The 17,633-nt window shown below is 37.8% G+C and overlaps 1 protein-coding gene across 1 annotated transcript; it reads right to left on the bottom strand.

The window, feature by feature from the left end:
- Positions 1 to 14,517: 14,517 nt before the first annotated feature.
- LOC149018789 (caffeic acid 3-O-methyltransferase-like) lies at positions 14,518 to 17,363 on the bottom strand. The gene is made up of 4 exons (XM_089153969.1): positions 16,901 to 17,363; positions 15,540 to 15,850; positions 15,320 to 15,384; positions 14,518 to 14,891 (listed from the first exon to the last, which is right to left on the bottom strand). Exons 1-4 carry the CDS (start codon positions 17,305 to 17,307, stop codon positions 14,595 to 14,597), a joined length of 1,080 nt encoding a protein of 359 aa, XP_089010095.1. The 5' UTR covers positions 17,308 to 17,363; the 3' UTR covers positions 14,518 to 14,594.
- Between the last annotated feature and the right edge of the window lie 270 nt (positions 17,364 to 17,633).

Raw genomic sequence — 17,633 nt, 5'->3', positions numbered from 1 at the left:
ACTTCCAGAATTTCCCACGCCAGCCAAGGCAGGCTTTTCGGACATAGGATCCAGATCCATGGGTCTTGGGTATGGATCATGGGCTTCAATCCGGATACTCCACAAGTTCACCCGACTAGACCTTCGGGTTCTCGGACCTGGAATACGGATCTCGGGTTAGAAATACGGGGGGTATTACAGCTGTGGTATGGGACACATACTCACTGATGCCTCTAGCACTATCATGATTACTTGATGACATACTTAGGAGAGTCTAGAATTGCATGGCTAGGTACCCCCACATACTATAACCCTTTCGGGAGGGGAATTGAAGCCGGGTGACCCGTGACAATGGTGACGTGACTATGTTTCATCCTACAGCGGTAACCAGTCCGTGCGGAGACTCAGTGGTCCACTGTTGGTCATGTAATGGTAAGGTTGCATATGTTAGGGTTGGGCTCATGGACGTCCAAGGAGTGGACCGGGTGTCGCAAGGAGTCATGAGAGCATCCGTCCCAATAATATGTGGATGACCATAGGGTTAAGGAGTGGAGTCCAACGCGGTAGCCAGTCCGTGAGGGTTCTCACTCCTAGGTTGCGAGGATACTAAGCCGGTTGGTTGGTGCCATAGGGGAAGTATCTGGACTCCATATAGTATGTTACCATTATGACTTGCGTTGGATTAGAAACCCCGACATGCGCCAGTACTCATTGCCAATGGTCGTGGTGAGAGAGTGTTGACTTAACCCCACCATGGTTTGAGAGCCGGTGTGGACTTACCCCTTTGCCCGGGATCCCTCGAGAGGTAACCGTCCTTGCCGGATCGAGTGATGAGACCTACCCGGAGGAGGGCTGGTGTATATTTTAATGCATGTCAGCTGTTAGAGACTTGCATAGTTAGATCTTAGTAGCATTCATATTTCTGCATACCATTCATATCATTTCATATATGCATTCGTGGATTGTATTGACATATATATGAGAATTGTCTTTCTTCCGAGTTCGTTAGAACTCACTCCTTTCATTGTATATATTATATGAGTTATACAGATGGTGGCTCAACGTCGGAAGTTGGAGATGATTCATATGAAAGGGCTTTCCTGTATGAAGCTGATGTGAGACAAACAGTGGTACATGGACTTGCAGAGCATGGAGCCTCCTGAAGATGCTTGTGTGCACAGCAACCCATTGATGGCCTACGGAGGCAGATTCCTAGGATTTTGATGATCGTGTGAAGAAAGATTGGAGGACATCTTTACTTGCTACTTACTAGTTTTTAGATTTAGAAAAGAAAACCAAAGAGAAAATTATCTAGTTTATTTATTTTGCTTCCGCTGAACTCGATATTACATTTGATTATTGATTCTTTCCTTTGGCTATTTCTTGGATATTTATTGGAGTATTTGGACTCCTGGTAACCTTTTATTAATTATTGTTCTATTCTTGCTCTTGATTACATGTATTTGTATTTATTATTATTGATAGACTAAAACCGTGGATCCTGTGACGGATCGCACCCACGGGTTGTCGGACGGGTAACCGAGACCGGCGGGCAGGGTGTGATAGGCATGATCAAGACGCTCATGCCAAAGGGAAGAAGAAACACGAACAGCAGATAAAGCGGAACATGAAGCAGCTGCAGAAGAAGAAAAATCCAGCTTGTACAAACCACCATCAATAGGACCAGTGTGCAGGATATTCCCCGAGCATGGATCCTTGATATGAAAACAATCACCATGAAATTCAAAGAAAACAGAATTATCCTCAGCAAATTGGCGAATTGAAAGAAGATTAAATTGTAAAGAAGGCACATGAAAGATTTTGTTAAGAGAAAAATGGACAACAGGACTGAAAACAATAGATGAACCAGAGTGTGCAATATGCAAACCTGTACCATTGCCAATTCGAACATTAGAATCCCCATCATAACTAGTAGGTCGTTGAATGGCAGCAAAATCCGATGTCATATGGTGAGTAGCACCAGTATCAGGATACCAAGAATGTGCAAAAAAAGGTGGCCTTGAGTCAGTAGCCGAATAATATGCTTGTGGAGCTATCGGAATAGGAGCAGGTGGCCTCTGAAAACAATGACGAGCAAAATGTCCTCCACGACCACAAATCTGACATAAAGTGCCAAAAGAACCACCACGATTGTTTGAATAACCACCACGATGATTCCCTCAAAAAGATCCTTGAAAATGACCTCCATGGGAAGATCTGTTAATAGACAGAGGCCGTGAAGAAGGAGCAGAGACAGAGAAAGAAATGGAAGCGAAGCAGAAGCAGAATCATTCACTCCAACATTAGCCATGACATTAGTGATTTCTTGAAGAACAGAAGAAGTATGAATCTCCTCACTAAGCAAAAGGCCATGTAAATCACGCATTCGAACAGCAGATTCGCGAGTGGTAATCGAAGTATCAAAAGAAGAAAACTCCGATCCAAGACCTCCAAGAGTAAAAAGAACCATTTCATCCTCAGAAACAAGCTTACCAGCAAGAGCTAACTGATCAAAAATCCTCTTCAACCGAAGTAAATAAGCCTCCAAAGAATCAAATCCCTTTTTCAAATTGTGCAGAGACAAGCGGAGTTGCATCACACGTGCCTGAGAGTGAGAAGCATAGGCATCCTCAAGAAACAACCATACCTCAGACGCAGAAGAAAGGCCAACAACCTGAGCATGCACATCTTCACTAAGAGAAGAAAGAATCCAACTCAACAGTGGTTGATCCTGATTATGCCAAGCCAAAAATGCCGGATTAACAGAGGAATCAAGAAGAAACTCCATTGGACAATCAGAAGAACCATCAATCAATCAAAGTAAACCAGAACTTCGTAAGACAGGCAAAAACTGAGATCACCACACAAGGTAATTGGTAGAAGAAAGCTTAATTGGAAGAAAATGGTGAATATTTGAGAGAGGAACAAAAGAACTAGGGAAGGAGGAAGCAAAGAGAGGAGATCCAGACGCCATGGAAGCACCATCGGCAAGAAACCAACGCAAGAAACAAATCAAGAAATGAACAATTGAACAACCCTAAACAAAAAAGAAGTGAAAAGACCAAAAAGGACACCCCAACAGTCCCAAAAAGAATTGAACCAGCGCTCGATACCATGTAAGGAATCTTCAGATTAATTCAATCTGAAGTGTTTTCATTTTATTTATAGATATAAACTATTACATAGGAAAAGAATAAACCATTTACAAAGTGCCATCTGGCATACTATGAAATTCCCTTAACAGAAACTGATTAATTTAAATCTGAATGTTAGCTGGTTAAATTGAAAAATTCATGAGGGTGACAATGATAAAGACATTGACAAGTGAAGAGTACTCACAGAAAGATGTGGCAAAAAGCATGGCTTATTCGAAATCCATGTGAACCTATCACTAATTTGGACGAGTTAAAAGGTGCATTCAAGGATGAGAACTTCTCCTTGGTGCTTTTATCCTTTTTACTCTCTCCACCTAGATCCATCATAGTCCATTGCTATCCAATTTGGGTTTGTTGGGGATTGTCACATCAACTATCACTTAATTTTGATGATAACAAAACACAAGGTACGAATGTCTTGTTTAAGAGATGTTTAATTAGGGGTAATACACATTGATCAAGCCTAGTGAATCAAGTCAAGAGAATTGGACTAAGGCAAAGTGATCGAGATATGGAGGGGGTCAAAGCATGAGTCAAAGACCAAACCTGATGCCAAATGACAGAGAAATGCAGCCAAGCAAAAGATTGGATTGATAATGGAGAAACTCATTCTCACAAAACTGCTTAACCAAAAGAACAATATTCAGCTGCTTTCAAAAGAAGCTCAAAACATGGTTTTATAGGTTATATGTCAAGAAACCCTAAAAAAGAGCTAAAATGAAGAGTAAAATTACAAAAATGTCACTGAAAATATAAAAATGCCCAAAACCCCCTCAAAACGACCTCGAAATGCAAAAAAATACTATGTCGATCACCGTGGGCTCATTCACCATGATGCACCCCATGCTATGCATGTCTTAAACATCATGTATAAGCATTACAGAACAACATAAGCATGCATCTAAAAGTTAATGAAAATCTTAAGGATCAATCTAAGCATGTGTATTGTTTCCTCACCTGAATGATTGTCCAAAACACTCAAAAGATTACTAAACTTCACAACAAACTATGCTAGCAAGTCATTAGAGTCCCATATACATATTCATAAAATAGAATTAGGTTTAAGAATCATTCTGGCAGAAAAAGACACCCAGCACCAAGATAGCAAACCAGGCGGTTGGTTAGGCCCATAGAGGCTGGTCCACCGCCCCCAATCAACCACCCAAGTGCGCAAATTGCTGCCAGATCCAAAATTTACTCTTTTGGTCCCCAACCCACGGAGGGTTTTGGGTTTATTTCTCATCTAGTATTTTTCCTCCATTAGTGTCTAACTACTGTGTTTGGGTAAGAATTTTCTAGACTTTCAATTCTGATACTTTTCCTTTTGTTTGCTCAATTCAAGTATCATTCAGTTTTTTTATTTTTCAATTCTATAATTTTTTCTTGTTTTTTTTTTTTTTTAATCAGTGTGTTGTTTTGATAGTTCTGAATTTTATTTTTTTTTTCTTAGTTTCTTGCTTATTTTTCAGTTCTAAAAATTTTTTTGGTCCGATTCATAGTCTGGTTCGTTATTGAATATAATTTTCTAGATATTACTGAATTCTAATTTGGTTCTCTTTGATTTGTTTTGCTCGTAGTTTTCTCTTTCTTCAGGTCTAGGTAGTGCATGACTCGAAGCTTCAGTAACCCAACAACAAATTTTGATCTAGAGATAGAGAAACAATTGTGAAGAAGGAAGAAAAAATAGCAACCTGACATTATTCTTGAAGTTGTTCTTGAAGGAGAGGAAGCAATGGCAGATCAAAATCACCAGAATGATCTGAACAATAACTTACCAGACTTGCAAAATAATGGACTGAACCTAGCACCAACAGCACCTAGAAGACTTTGTGAGATTTTATACTAACCCTCCTGTCAAAGCCCCGATGTGAAGTATTAGAAGGCCAGTGATCAAAGCGAACAAATTTGAATCGAAACCCGCTTTTATTTAGATGCTTCAGAATGTGGCACAATTTTATGGGCTAGCCAGCGAAAACCCTTATGCACACTTAGAGGCATTCTTAGAAATTTGTGACATGGTCAAGTATAATGGAGTCAATGAAGATGCCATACAATTGAGACTTTTCCCTTTCTCTTTGCATGACAAAGCCAAGGCATGGCTGCAATCATTACCTCCAGATTCAATCAGGTTTGAGTCTTTAGTTCAAAATCTTTTAAATAAGTTATTTTCTCTTGTTAAATCTGCTAAATTGCATAATGACGTTATTACTTTTGTGCAAGGAGAAGGAGAGCCTTTACTTGAGGCATGGGAGCATTTCAAAGAATAATTGTAGAGATTCTCACACCATGGTCTTCCCCAATGGATGATCATACAAACTTTCTACAATGGGTTGAAAGAGAAATTCAAGTTCATCATAGATGTGGCTGCAGAGGGTCAATTCACAACAAAGAATTAAATGAGGTCTATAAATTGGTGGATGAGATTGCAACTAACTCCTACCAAAGGCCATCTGACAAGCAACCAATGAGTAGAGTTGCAGGGGTACACAAGGTTGACACCATGATTGTAATTGAAGAAAAGCTCGATGCCGTTGGGAGAAGGCTGGAAAATCTAATCGTCTCTAAAACTCAGGGAGTTGCTTATGATATGAATAGTGGTAGCCATGATTCTGATATATGTTCTAATAATTTTGCAGAAAATGCTAAATTTGTTTCTAATAATTTTGGCAGAAATCGTCAAAGTAACCCCTACAACAGTACTTACAATCTAAGGTGGAGGAACCACCCAAATTTTGCATGGAAAGGGGAAGGACAGCAAAGACAAGAACCAAAGGCCCACCCCCTAATAATCATTTTGAAGATATGATGACACAAATGGCATAGACTTCTACTAAGATTATGAAGAGCATGGTGGCGTGCTTCCAAAATCAGGAGGTCATCTATACATAATTTAGATAAGCAAATAGGTCAACTCCCCAAACAAATTTCATAACGCCCAAATGGAGGTTTGCCAAGCAACATTGAACCAAACCAGTGATAGAGCACAAGCCATCACATTGAGAAGTGGCAGAAAAATAAATACTTCTAATGAAGCAATAGAGGAGGGGGGGAAAAGAAGCAACCAGAACCAATAGTTCCTCAAATTTTTAGATGTCTTCAAGAAACTTAAAATTAACATTCCTTTTGCAGATGCGATCTCCCAAATGTTGAGCTATGTGGAAATCTTGAAAGAGATCACTACAAATAAGAGGAGACTTGAAGATTATTAAACTACCAAGTTGAACGAGGAGTGCTCAGCAATCCTTCAACATAAGTTTCCACAGAAAATGAATGACCTTGGAAGTTTTAGTATACCTTGTCAAATTGTGATCTTTCATTCAATAAGGTTTTATGTGATTTAGAAGACTCAATTAATTTAATGTCTTATTTAGTGTATGAAAAATTGGGAATTAGGGAGTTCAAACCAACTACAATATCTCTCCAATTGGCAAACCGATCCATCAAGTACCCATGGGGAATTTTAGAGGATGTGCAAGTAAAAGTTGACAAATTTATTTTTGCCACTGATTTTGTTGTACTTGAGATGGAAAAGGACTTTGAGATTCCCATTATTTTGGGACACCATTTTTAGCCACTGGAAGAGCTTGGGTTGATCTACAATAGGGGAAACTGGCACTTAGTTTAAGTGATGAGAGTGTCACATTTAATGTCTTTAAGGCTATACCACACCCTAATGTGTATATGGATTGTTTTAGAGTGGATGTTACTAACCCAAGCACTGATAAACCATGACTCCTTAGAGGTGGTATGTGATGAGTATGAATTAGAAGAGGTGAAAACAATATTGGATGAGCTAAATTCAGTTAAGCCTTTTACTAGGCAACTTGCACCTCACCTAGCTGAATAAATGAAGGGTTTAAACCTAAACCATCTCTTGAGGACCCTCGGTAGCACCTTAAGCATTAGTTGGGAGGTGGCTTCGACCCTTAGAAGTCACACTTACCTTTGACTTAAAAGTTGGGGGTAGTTCGACTATGAACTATAATGCAAGCGTTGTTTGGGAGGCAACCCATGTTTTTTGTTTTTTGTTTTTTGTTTTGTTTTTTTTTTTTTTCGTTATTTCTACTTTTTTTTAAGTTGCTATTTGTTTCACTTATTTTTTTCCTTTTTCCATCAATTTTTTTAGGGAATGAAGAGAAGAAAGTGCATTTAGACTACATAACTCCTGCTTTAGGGGAGTCTCCTTCACCCTACTTGATATTTTATTACTTGCATGTTCCATTGTATGCACCTTAAATCTGTTGTTTCCTGGTTGCAATGAGGACAAAGCTCATAATAAAGTTGGGAAATGGATACTTGGGATCACTTATGGGATTACACTCACTATGATGAAACTTTACAAGAATTTTTTTCAAAACTAGAAAATTTTGTTCAAAACCAGAATTTTTCAGATCTTTTCGGAATCTTTTGTGGTTGGATCTTACTTGCCTAGTTAGTAGATTAAAATATAAGGAGTGATGACATTTGAATCTGTAGTCTTACTTAATATTTCATGTTTTAGTTGTGTTCTCTTATAATTCTCTTAAGAGTATGAACTTTGCCAAACATCAGATGAGAATGTGAACTACGTTAACCTTGACTATGTGACCCATCCTTCAAGCACAAAACCTTGCTATTGAGTCATGCGCACTTAGGGATACCCAAATGAGACATGCAATATTTCTTGCTCAGTCAACATATTAGAATCCACCTTGATTCCCTCTTGAGGCAAAATCACAAGAGTACCACTTGCTTAGGGATATGATAGATACCATTCTTCTTTCATTGAAATTTTGAAAATATCTTCACTTCTATTTTTTTCTACCCCTACCATATTTCATCTTTCACTTCATTTATTATTTCACGGGGATGTACATGGTGTAATTGTTGGTAGCCATTGGCGACTCTCCCAAATTGTATGATCCCTTGAATAGATTGAAGGTAACTAAGATTTTTCAGAAGCATGGTGAGGGTTAAAAGCATTGTGAGTATATATTCCTTTCAATTTTGTGTCCCCATAGTTAATGCAACTGAGTTAGCCTTTTTGATTATCATTAAGTTAACATTGCACAATTGGGGCTTAGGGACAAAGGCCACCGCATACTAAGTATTTGAGAGCCATGTTATGGGTGGCTTCTTGAGAGAGGTGTTATCACCTTGAGAATGAAAAGAAAAAATACGTTTGAAATTGTTATATGTTTTGCAAAAGAAAAAGAGAAAACAATGGATCTTGAAGTTTATCATCTCCATGTATGTATTTCATCTATTTAACCCCTTTCTATATTACTTCCACTTTCACAAGTCCTCTTGACCTTGAATAAGTGATTGTTCTTCATTAGTGGAGAGAATGATGATAGGCTAGACACATGAGAATCGACTTTGGATTAGAGAGTTGTAGTGTCATAATGTGCATAAACTTGATTGGTTAATGTCACACCCCACCCAGCCGGATACTGTCATGCCCGAATACCCATGGAGGTGATACACTACAGGACCAAGGTTCACGGCCAATCCATACCACCATACTACATAGCATAATCAACGGACACTAATAAATTAAAGTATCAAGATTCAAAGTACAATAATCAAGTTATCAATTACGATTACAGTCATCCAAGAATCTAAAGTTAAATCATTATCTAAAGTTAATCAAGTTTAAATCATCAGAGTTTAAAGAAAGGAATTGTTTGCAATGGAAATCTTGGTTCATCGACGGAAAGCAACATCGTCCCTCACTATAAGTTCAATGGCAATGATATAACATAGGGCTACGAGGGAAGCTTTCATCTCCAAAGACATTGTTGGACCCTCACTAATACCCCGCTCCATAGGAGCAATCCGTCCACCTCCTCACAAGCCGCTCCCTCAAAATACTCTACCTACGACGGGTCCTCCATTTGAATGGAGTCCTCATAACCTGTGATAAGATCTAAAAACATATGTATACAAAAGAGTGAGTTCAATAGAACTCAATGAGGTCAACTCAACTACATATCAAGCATCCATACACAATTCTCCATAACGAATATATATAAATATAATACAAGATGAATAATAAATGAATATGCAATCATGTTTCTAACTCTACCCATGAGGTCTCTATGGTAGACACACATTAAGCTATACACTAGTCTCCTTTGAGCGGTCTCAATCATTTTCCCTCAACAAGAGACGTATATTGGGTTCTCCGCAGTTGTTGGGTCAAGTCACATCAATCCATGGTTGGGGAATAAGTCACAACTTTCTCACATCACCATTTGGTATGAGAACTGGCGCGTGTCAAAGATAACTCTAGGCCCAATGCATAGTCATATGTTCTCATACTACATATGGTTCAAATATCACTCCTCAACAGGAGGCATCTGTTGGTCTGATATCCTTATCCACCTAGAAATGGGATCCTCAATGGTAGGCATCTATAGGATTTCACTTCTCAACCCTATGGTCATCCACATATGTATGGGTGGACGCTCTCATGGCTTCCCAGCAGAAATCGCACATCACACTAAAAGTGACACGAGCCCAAACATTATACATATGCAACCCTACTATCTCATGATGGAAATGGACTTGCTTGATGCTCACAGGACCCAGCCACTGACATCACAGGGTTACCCGGCTTCAATACCCTGTTGGAAGGGTAGTAGCATTCATGAGGTTACCTAACCAACACATCTAGACACCTAGTATCCATGTACTTAGGTCTAAGTGCAAATATAGCGTCACCAGGGTAATGGGTGAAACCACAACCCTAGTTGGCACAAACGTACAAGAGGACAAAGTCTTACAATCAAGTCCACACCTTCACATCATTCCTATATCACAATTCATGAAATTTGAAAGTAAAAACAAACATAGAATAACAATACCTTCCTTTCGCGCAAAGTCATACACAATTTATAATAGAGTATAAGATAGCAATATAAATGAAGATTCAAATAACACCAACAATTTCACAAGATATGGTTAAGTGTTTTCCTCACCTTTTAAAGTCAATAATGCTTATCAAAATCTCAAAAGATTCACCAAAAATAGTGCAATTGGACTAAAATAACCCTAGGTACATAAGAAAGTAAGGGAGTAACAATCGAGGATCAATCGGTGGTCAAAAAGAGGGCCAAAACACACCTTGTATAGGGGCAGTTGGATAGGTCTACAGGACCGATCAACCTCCTAATCAACCCCCCCCCCGATCAGTCATGGTCGTGAGCAAAATCTCTGATTTCGAATCCGATTCAAAATCAATTCGAAATGGGACTTTTGGGGTCTTCAATCTAATAGTATTAGGGTCCCCAAAGTACCATCCAAACATCCCAATTAGGTCTTAAATGAAAAGCCCCAATTTTGGCTCTCTTTGTCTGTCCATGGGCATCTTAGAGAGATTCAAAATGGTTCTGAATGCAAGGATTCGCACAACCAACTCTCAAAGATGTTGGGAGACACAAAGAGAAACAAGGGGGAGCATTTAATACAACTCAATAACACAAACAACCACCATATAGCATTCAAAGTTAATAAATATCATGAATGTTCACCTTTCTACGCATTATCCCGATAATGCAAGCTTTGATGCAATGCTGTGCGGAAGGAATCCATGAAACTCCTTGGATTTCTTGTCTCCCAAGCCCTTAGCCCCACTCTAGCCATAATAAATACATTTATGGGGAGTTGGGAACTTAAAATAGGGTTTCTAGTTCGAAATATCGAGTCTAGCCAGCAATTGGGTAGGGGGCGGTCGAACCAACCGTTCAACCAGCCCTCTATCTCTCTTATGCTAGTGCCGATCTCGGTGATTCTTGGATGGGTAAACAGGTCATTTCAAGGCCTAATCAATGGTGTATTTTACCTTGACATTTGAGCCTTCCTCCATCGGTTTTCGGATGTGCCAAAGTCTTCTTTTTAAGCCTTTTTGACGGATCTTCTCTCTGCTCTTAAACTCTAATAGAGTGGCCGAGACTTCTACAAGGTCATCCACTTCCACGGGGTCCATTTCTGAACTTTTCAGGCTTGACTTGAATGGTCCACAGTTGTCTACTCAAGCTCCGAGTTTGCGGTCCTGAAACCATGGGCTAAAGGGTCAAAAATCCTGAGGATTTCACAATTAAGGTCTACACACGAGGGTCAATGTTTGGATTTTTTGATATGCATACTCATCTCTTGATTAGCTCATTTTATATCATTTTTGAATTATGGTTGAACTTGACTAAGATTGAACATTAAATTAAGATGAGGGTTTGTCTGATTTTGATGTTTGCTCGAGGACTAGCAGACGTTTATGTTTGGGGTAACTTGATAGGTTCATTCCATGTATATTATTTTGACTAGTTAATTGGCTATATTTTGATGTGTTCACAATTTTTTTGGATCATTTTACCCTAATATTGCATGTAAATGAATATATGGTATTCTTCCCCTAATTTTTTGTAATTGTGGTAATTTTATATATTTCCTAGCAAATCCTAATTCAGATTAATTATTTGTGCATATGAAGAATCACCTCAGCAATTGGACTCCTTCAACAACAACTAAAAGTGGACACCTCACCAACCAATTTTGCAGGGGCATTATGGGTATTTGAAGAAACTTGGCCAAGAGAATCCTAAGGAACCATAACATATAAAGAGTTTCCCCTTTTTATCTTCCCACATGGATTTCTACTCAAAATTATACTTTTAATTTCCAAAAAGAGAGGTTCCACTAATATTCAAATGCAAATTACTAAATAGACCAGTAGTTTTCTTAGTCAGTTAGATTTGGAATTCGGAGAATATTTGTATTAGATTGAGTCAACCAATCCTATTCTATGTAATCTAGGGAATCACTTTATAAAAGGGAAGGAAAGTCCATCAGCCAGTATGAATTTCAGAGGATACAGAGGGGGGTGAATTCTAGAGAGAGAAGACCTGGAGGAGTAGCTGCCTTGGGCGAACTTGGAGAGAGAACAGCTGGAGCTTCTTCCTCAGTCTTTTAGTCTAGAGTGATGTTCCTCTTAACTGCTTCTTCTTAATCTTCTTCTTCTTCTTCTTCTTCTTCTTCTTCTTCTATGATATTCTAACTTCTCCTGCTGGAGTGTAGATGGATCCTTACATGAATTAATTAATTGATTTCTCTCTTTCATGCAATACAATCCTCTACTCTTCACTTTCTTCAATTTTGTTCTAAATGTCTAAATATATGTGCCATTCATGAATTTTGTGGTATGAATTCTTACATGTACCAATGGAGAATAGGTATTAGATATAAAGTTGAAGAATGATAAATTACATCTAACGCTTAATAGGTTAAACGGTTTGTTCGACATTGTTTGGGGATTCATGTTTCATGCAAAGCATTGAATTGATCTTCTATGTGTACAAGGTAAAAGGGTTCTAGTGTGTTAGGGATCCTCAGGAGTAATAGGTGGGATGATCTAATTTAGTAATTCTATCAACAAGGGTTGAGAGTAAATTGATTGTTACAAGGGGAGGGCTTGATAATTTATTACATGTTTGGTGAAATCGAAACTCAAGTATTTTTGTTAATTGATTTGCTTAGTATTTTCATTCATGATTTTGTTAGTATAATCAATACGTAATTCTCACTTTTGATCACTAGATAATAATGTGTTTTTTTTAAGTTGGTACGCAATTTGACTCTTTCCTGTGGAAACGACGTCCCTCTTACTTCTATATTACTTGGGCAACCTCGTGCTTGTGAGTTCAACACAACCTGTAACTTTAACGTAAAAATACTTCCCCAACTGTAGTATTTTAACCCCAAAGTGAGGAAAAATAGGAGGTTCTTGGCCCTGTAGAAGCCTATGCATTATCCTCACAAGTCTAGAAAGTATGGTAAGAAAGCAAGTGGGTAATGGTAAAGAAACCTCCTGCTTCTAGTTTGATCCCTAGTTGCCCAATACAAAAAGTGTTATCAAAGAATATCCCAACACTGAGATCTGGGCCCCAAATACTACGGTGGTAGAGATAGTAATCAACATTCAAACCAACGGGGAATACCTTTCCAACTTTAACCTCTCAAATTCCTTTTGTCATCACTTAGTTCTTAACAATTCTGAAGATTTTTGGGTGTCTCTTCTTTCAGCAAATGGCGAGTTCTCGGCCAAGTTGGCCGGACAAGTGTTGATAGAAAACAAATACCCCACAACTTACAACACTTTCACACCCTGGTGGAATTTTTTCTGAAACTATCACTCCATCCGAAATTTAAACATTTATTTTGGCATCTCGTGAATGCATGTTTACCAGTTAGATCTATTTTATCTCAATGGATAGAGGTGCACAATATTTTTGAACTTTGCGAAGATAAGGTAGAGACTCTCTAGCATGTATTCATTTTGTGCAAATGGAAAAAGAGAATTTTGGCGGCGAGACCGCTAGGACTCAGAATAGATCTCTTTTCCCAAGAGTCAATCTTGCATTTGTGCAATACTTTTCTTTTTAATTTTGGTCTCGATGGACAAACAACCCAGTGGTTTTTTCTGTATTTGTCGTAACATGCTGTTTTATTTGGAGGGAAAGGAACTTGGTGATGTTCACCAAACATAAACTCAACCCTCACTTGCTGTTAATTAACATTAATAAATGGATTGAGGAACTTAATAAAACACCTAAGAAAACCCATGCCCTCGTTCCATCTCATGCACCACAAAAAACATGTTTCTGTAAATTTAGGTATTACTTAACCAAAAACCACTCACCTTTACTATTATGTGGTGGGGTTTATAACAAACTCATAAATAGTACAGGTTGGGATGTGGGGCTGATAGAAGATGGAAATGTTGAGTTTATTCTTACAGGAACAATGGATTTTGGCAAGACCTCGGAAGCAATGCTAATGGAAATCTTGGAAGGAGTTCACCAATGCACAAAGAAGAACAAACATCCTTGGGCTATTTGGTGCACCGAACCAGAAGCTAAAAGCAAATTAACAACTTCATATTGGCCGCTTCATCTTATTCCAACACTAGTGGATCTAAAGAACAAATTATCTTCTATCACATTTTGTAGTTTTAAAACCCCAACTCACCTTAGTATCTTTACTAATATTGCTTTAGATGCTACCTATAAATATGGACAGGATAGGACTCTTAACTGCAGTAAGTAATCATGGATATCCGATGTACTTGTTCTGATAATTATTAATATCTTTTTATTCTATCAAAAAAATAACTTTGACGTAAAAATGAGAGAGAGAGAGAGAGAGAGAGAGAGAGAGAGAGAGAGAGAGAGAGAGAGAGAGAGAGAGAGAGAGAGAGAGAGAGAATGTTTTCGTCGGAATGAAAAAGATACAAGATTGCATTACGGGGAGTATGATCTCACCAGCTGTGAAACTATTGGCCAAAAATGACACTAAAGGGATCACCTGATAATCAAAAATAATACAACCGAGCAATAAGTCCTCATTCTAGCAAGAGCAATAAGTGCTCATTCCAAGCAAGAAATCCGTGCTTATTTGAATCAAAGGAAAACTGGCATTCATGGCTTACTTTATGTATTCGATGGCACAAAGGCTAATTACAGGGCAAACCACTTGACAACTACGAAATCCAGTTGCCTTGGCAAGTTCTTTAAATTCTTTCTCAGTTCTTTCTTTTCCTCCAGGATTTACCATCATCATTAAATTGTCAATTTGATATCTAGCTCGAGCTACACGATTAGTTTCTGCAGCTTCTGAAAGAATTGCATCAACTATTATCACTTTTCCACCTTCTGGTAATGCTTCGTAGCAGTTCTTCAGAATTCGTAAGCAATGTTCGTCACTCCAGTCATGCAATATCGACTGATATTTCATACAGAAACAATTACAATAAATCAATATGCCAGCTATTACATTAAAGTTGATGCTATTTTTACCATACGTTTAGGGGAGGGTTTCAATTTTTTTGTTTTCTCTTCTGTGTCATCATCATTTGGGCCTGTGGGCCCAAAGGATGTTTCAGGGGGAAGATGGGGTTGATCTTACTGCCTCTACATAATTAGGAAATACATCCATGAGAAGTCTTCCTTGTCATTGTTCAGAGATTTTTTTTTTGGTGAAACATTGTTCAAAGATAAGTCTCATCCATGGTGTGTATTAGTAACCTCTATCTCGATGGTAGAGGATTTCAATTCATCTCACCACTTGCACTAGGCAGTTGTTTCTATTTGATTTTCTTTTTATTCAATTTCTTTTAAAAATGTATGAAGACTCATAACCAGAGAACTCACTTTCATAAAGATGGCATCTCCTTTGGGAACACTATCAAGCATGCTTCCCCCAACATGCTCCACACCTGGTCGTCGAAATAAGTTGCAAATCCATCAAACAAAAGACAATAAATCTATCATTCTGCTCTTACCTGGGATCTCACCCATTGTGTAATGTAAAAGCAACCATATAAAATAAACTGGACACAGAAGATAATGCTGATAACAACACGAATAATACCAGGATATGATGGTGCTTCTGCAACAACATAGGGCAAATCAAAGTTAATACCCTTGATTGATGGATACTTGGAAGTAATCATTCTAAGGGCAACTGCAAATCCACCACCAACATCTACTACTGAGTTCAGGCCTTCGAACCCTTTGTATGTCTCAAGAAGTTTATTCATGGTAATGGTGGTTTGGCCTTTCATTGCCTCATTGAAAAGAACATTGAATCTTGGATCTACACCTTGATATTCAAATGCTGTCATTCCAAATTCTTTGTTAAATGGGATTCCACCTCCAAGAATGGCTTCTTTCATATGGAACCTACAATAAAAAGAACATTTTAAAAGATATATTTAATACACAGAAAATGTTTATCTAATACTCTTAATGATCTTCAATGAAATTAGCATGATTATTACTTTCCTTATATTAATAATAAGAGTATATTATTAAGTTTGGTATCCTTGAATATTATTCTATTATATCGGTTAGTTTTAAATTTAATAAAAAAGAAAGACATTTATCTTTGTTCGAACTTCTTATAAGTGAAAAATTCGAAAAGTAATTCAACTTCAATCATGGCTTCTCTCCACACACCCGTCTTCTTTATTTTTTTCCTAAAAATTAAAAAAGATTCAAAATAAAAGAGGGCATATAAGAGTTTTGAGAACATGATAGGTGGCTCAACCTCATTATTTTAACAATAGAAGCATGGTTAATTTAATATTTCAAATTATGCAATATAAACATAATAGACTAAATTCTAAGGAATGCAAAAGTACTATAATTTACAAATTCATAGGATGTATATATATAATTTGCTCTAATATTAACAATAATAATAATATCATTAGCATGTCCTTAGCCATAATCATCATAGGAGAATGTTTGCATCTGGGGTATAATTTACTAGCATCTCTCTTTCTTAATCAAAGGTCAGCAAAACAATATATTATTATTAAAGATATATAGGATTTATGTTGGACATTATTTAATTAAAGAAAATAAATATTAAACTCCCCCTAAACATGAAATGCGATGGTCAATGTCATTAATAGCCAAATCAAGAGTTCGGATCAGCTCCCGGTCTGAGGAGAAAATGACACCTTTGAACCACACAGTAGAGGTTGGGGCCCTTGCACAAAACCACACTGAAAATTTTGCCTCTGTTTTTTTTAATATTTACAGGTGGACCCCATCACTATGAATTGTTCAAAAGAGTAGGAGAGAATAATGTTCTCTCCGCATGGGAAGGTGATTTAGGCTCCCAAATAAATGGGAAAGATTAATTATATTTAAAATAAAATCAAACAAAAACATAAAAATGAAAATAAAAAAATAATAAGATCAGGAAGTTGAATTCATCTGTACCAGCCCTGCATGGTGACCTTGTCTTGATGCATAAGCATCAACATCTCCAACGATCCCTTCTCTTCATTTTTAAGGAAAAGCTTGCAGATCGGAGCTGGTCCATAAACCCTCTCAACCTTGCCATCTTCATGCGTCTTCAGTGAACAAGTGACAACTAAATAACTAGCTAAGAGTCGAAGGGCACGATCAATCATAACAGGAGCATCTGGGTTTTGTGCTCCAAGCTGAGAAGCAATCTCAGAAGGTGACATTTCAGCTCCTGGACCTGCTTTATCAATGATCTTGAAAACTCCGAGCTCAACAATCGATCTCAAGACCATGGGAAGAACTGAAGAGCTTGCGAGTTGCATTGCATATAAACAAGCTTCTTCATCATCATACTGCAACTGCTGCTTGGTTGAATCCATGGAAACCTCAAACCTGTTTCTTACCACTTGGGATTCTTTCCCTCCTTATGGTAAGATTGGAAAGTGGGTTTCTGTGTTGAGAGAGATGTCGGGAGCTCAATTAATAGTGAAGAGTTCAACCCAAAATCATAAAAGAATGAATTCTAGTGGCATTAACCATGCTGAAGCTTTAGTTTGTATCATGATTCGTCACCACCGAACAAAGCTGAGGCATGAGCTGTGACATTGCAGGAATTTATTTTTTTTAAATAATATTTGGAGTAGTTAGATGCATATGTTACAGATTCGCTTTTGAATAGGGATCTTTCTAATGCCACTTGGCAGTT

Source organism: Hakea prostrata, chromosome 4, assembly GCF_041222555.1.
Source record: "Hakea prostrata isolate BN-2017 chromosome 4, UWA_Hpros_2, whole genome shotgun sequence".
NCBI classification, from domain to species: Eukaryota; Viridiplantae; Streptophyta; class Magnoliopsida; order Proteales; family Proteaceae; genus Hakea; species Hakea prostrata.
This window is presented reverse-complemented; position numbering and strand designations above follow the sequence as displayed.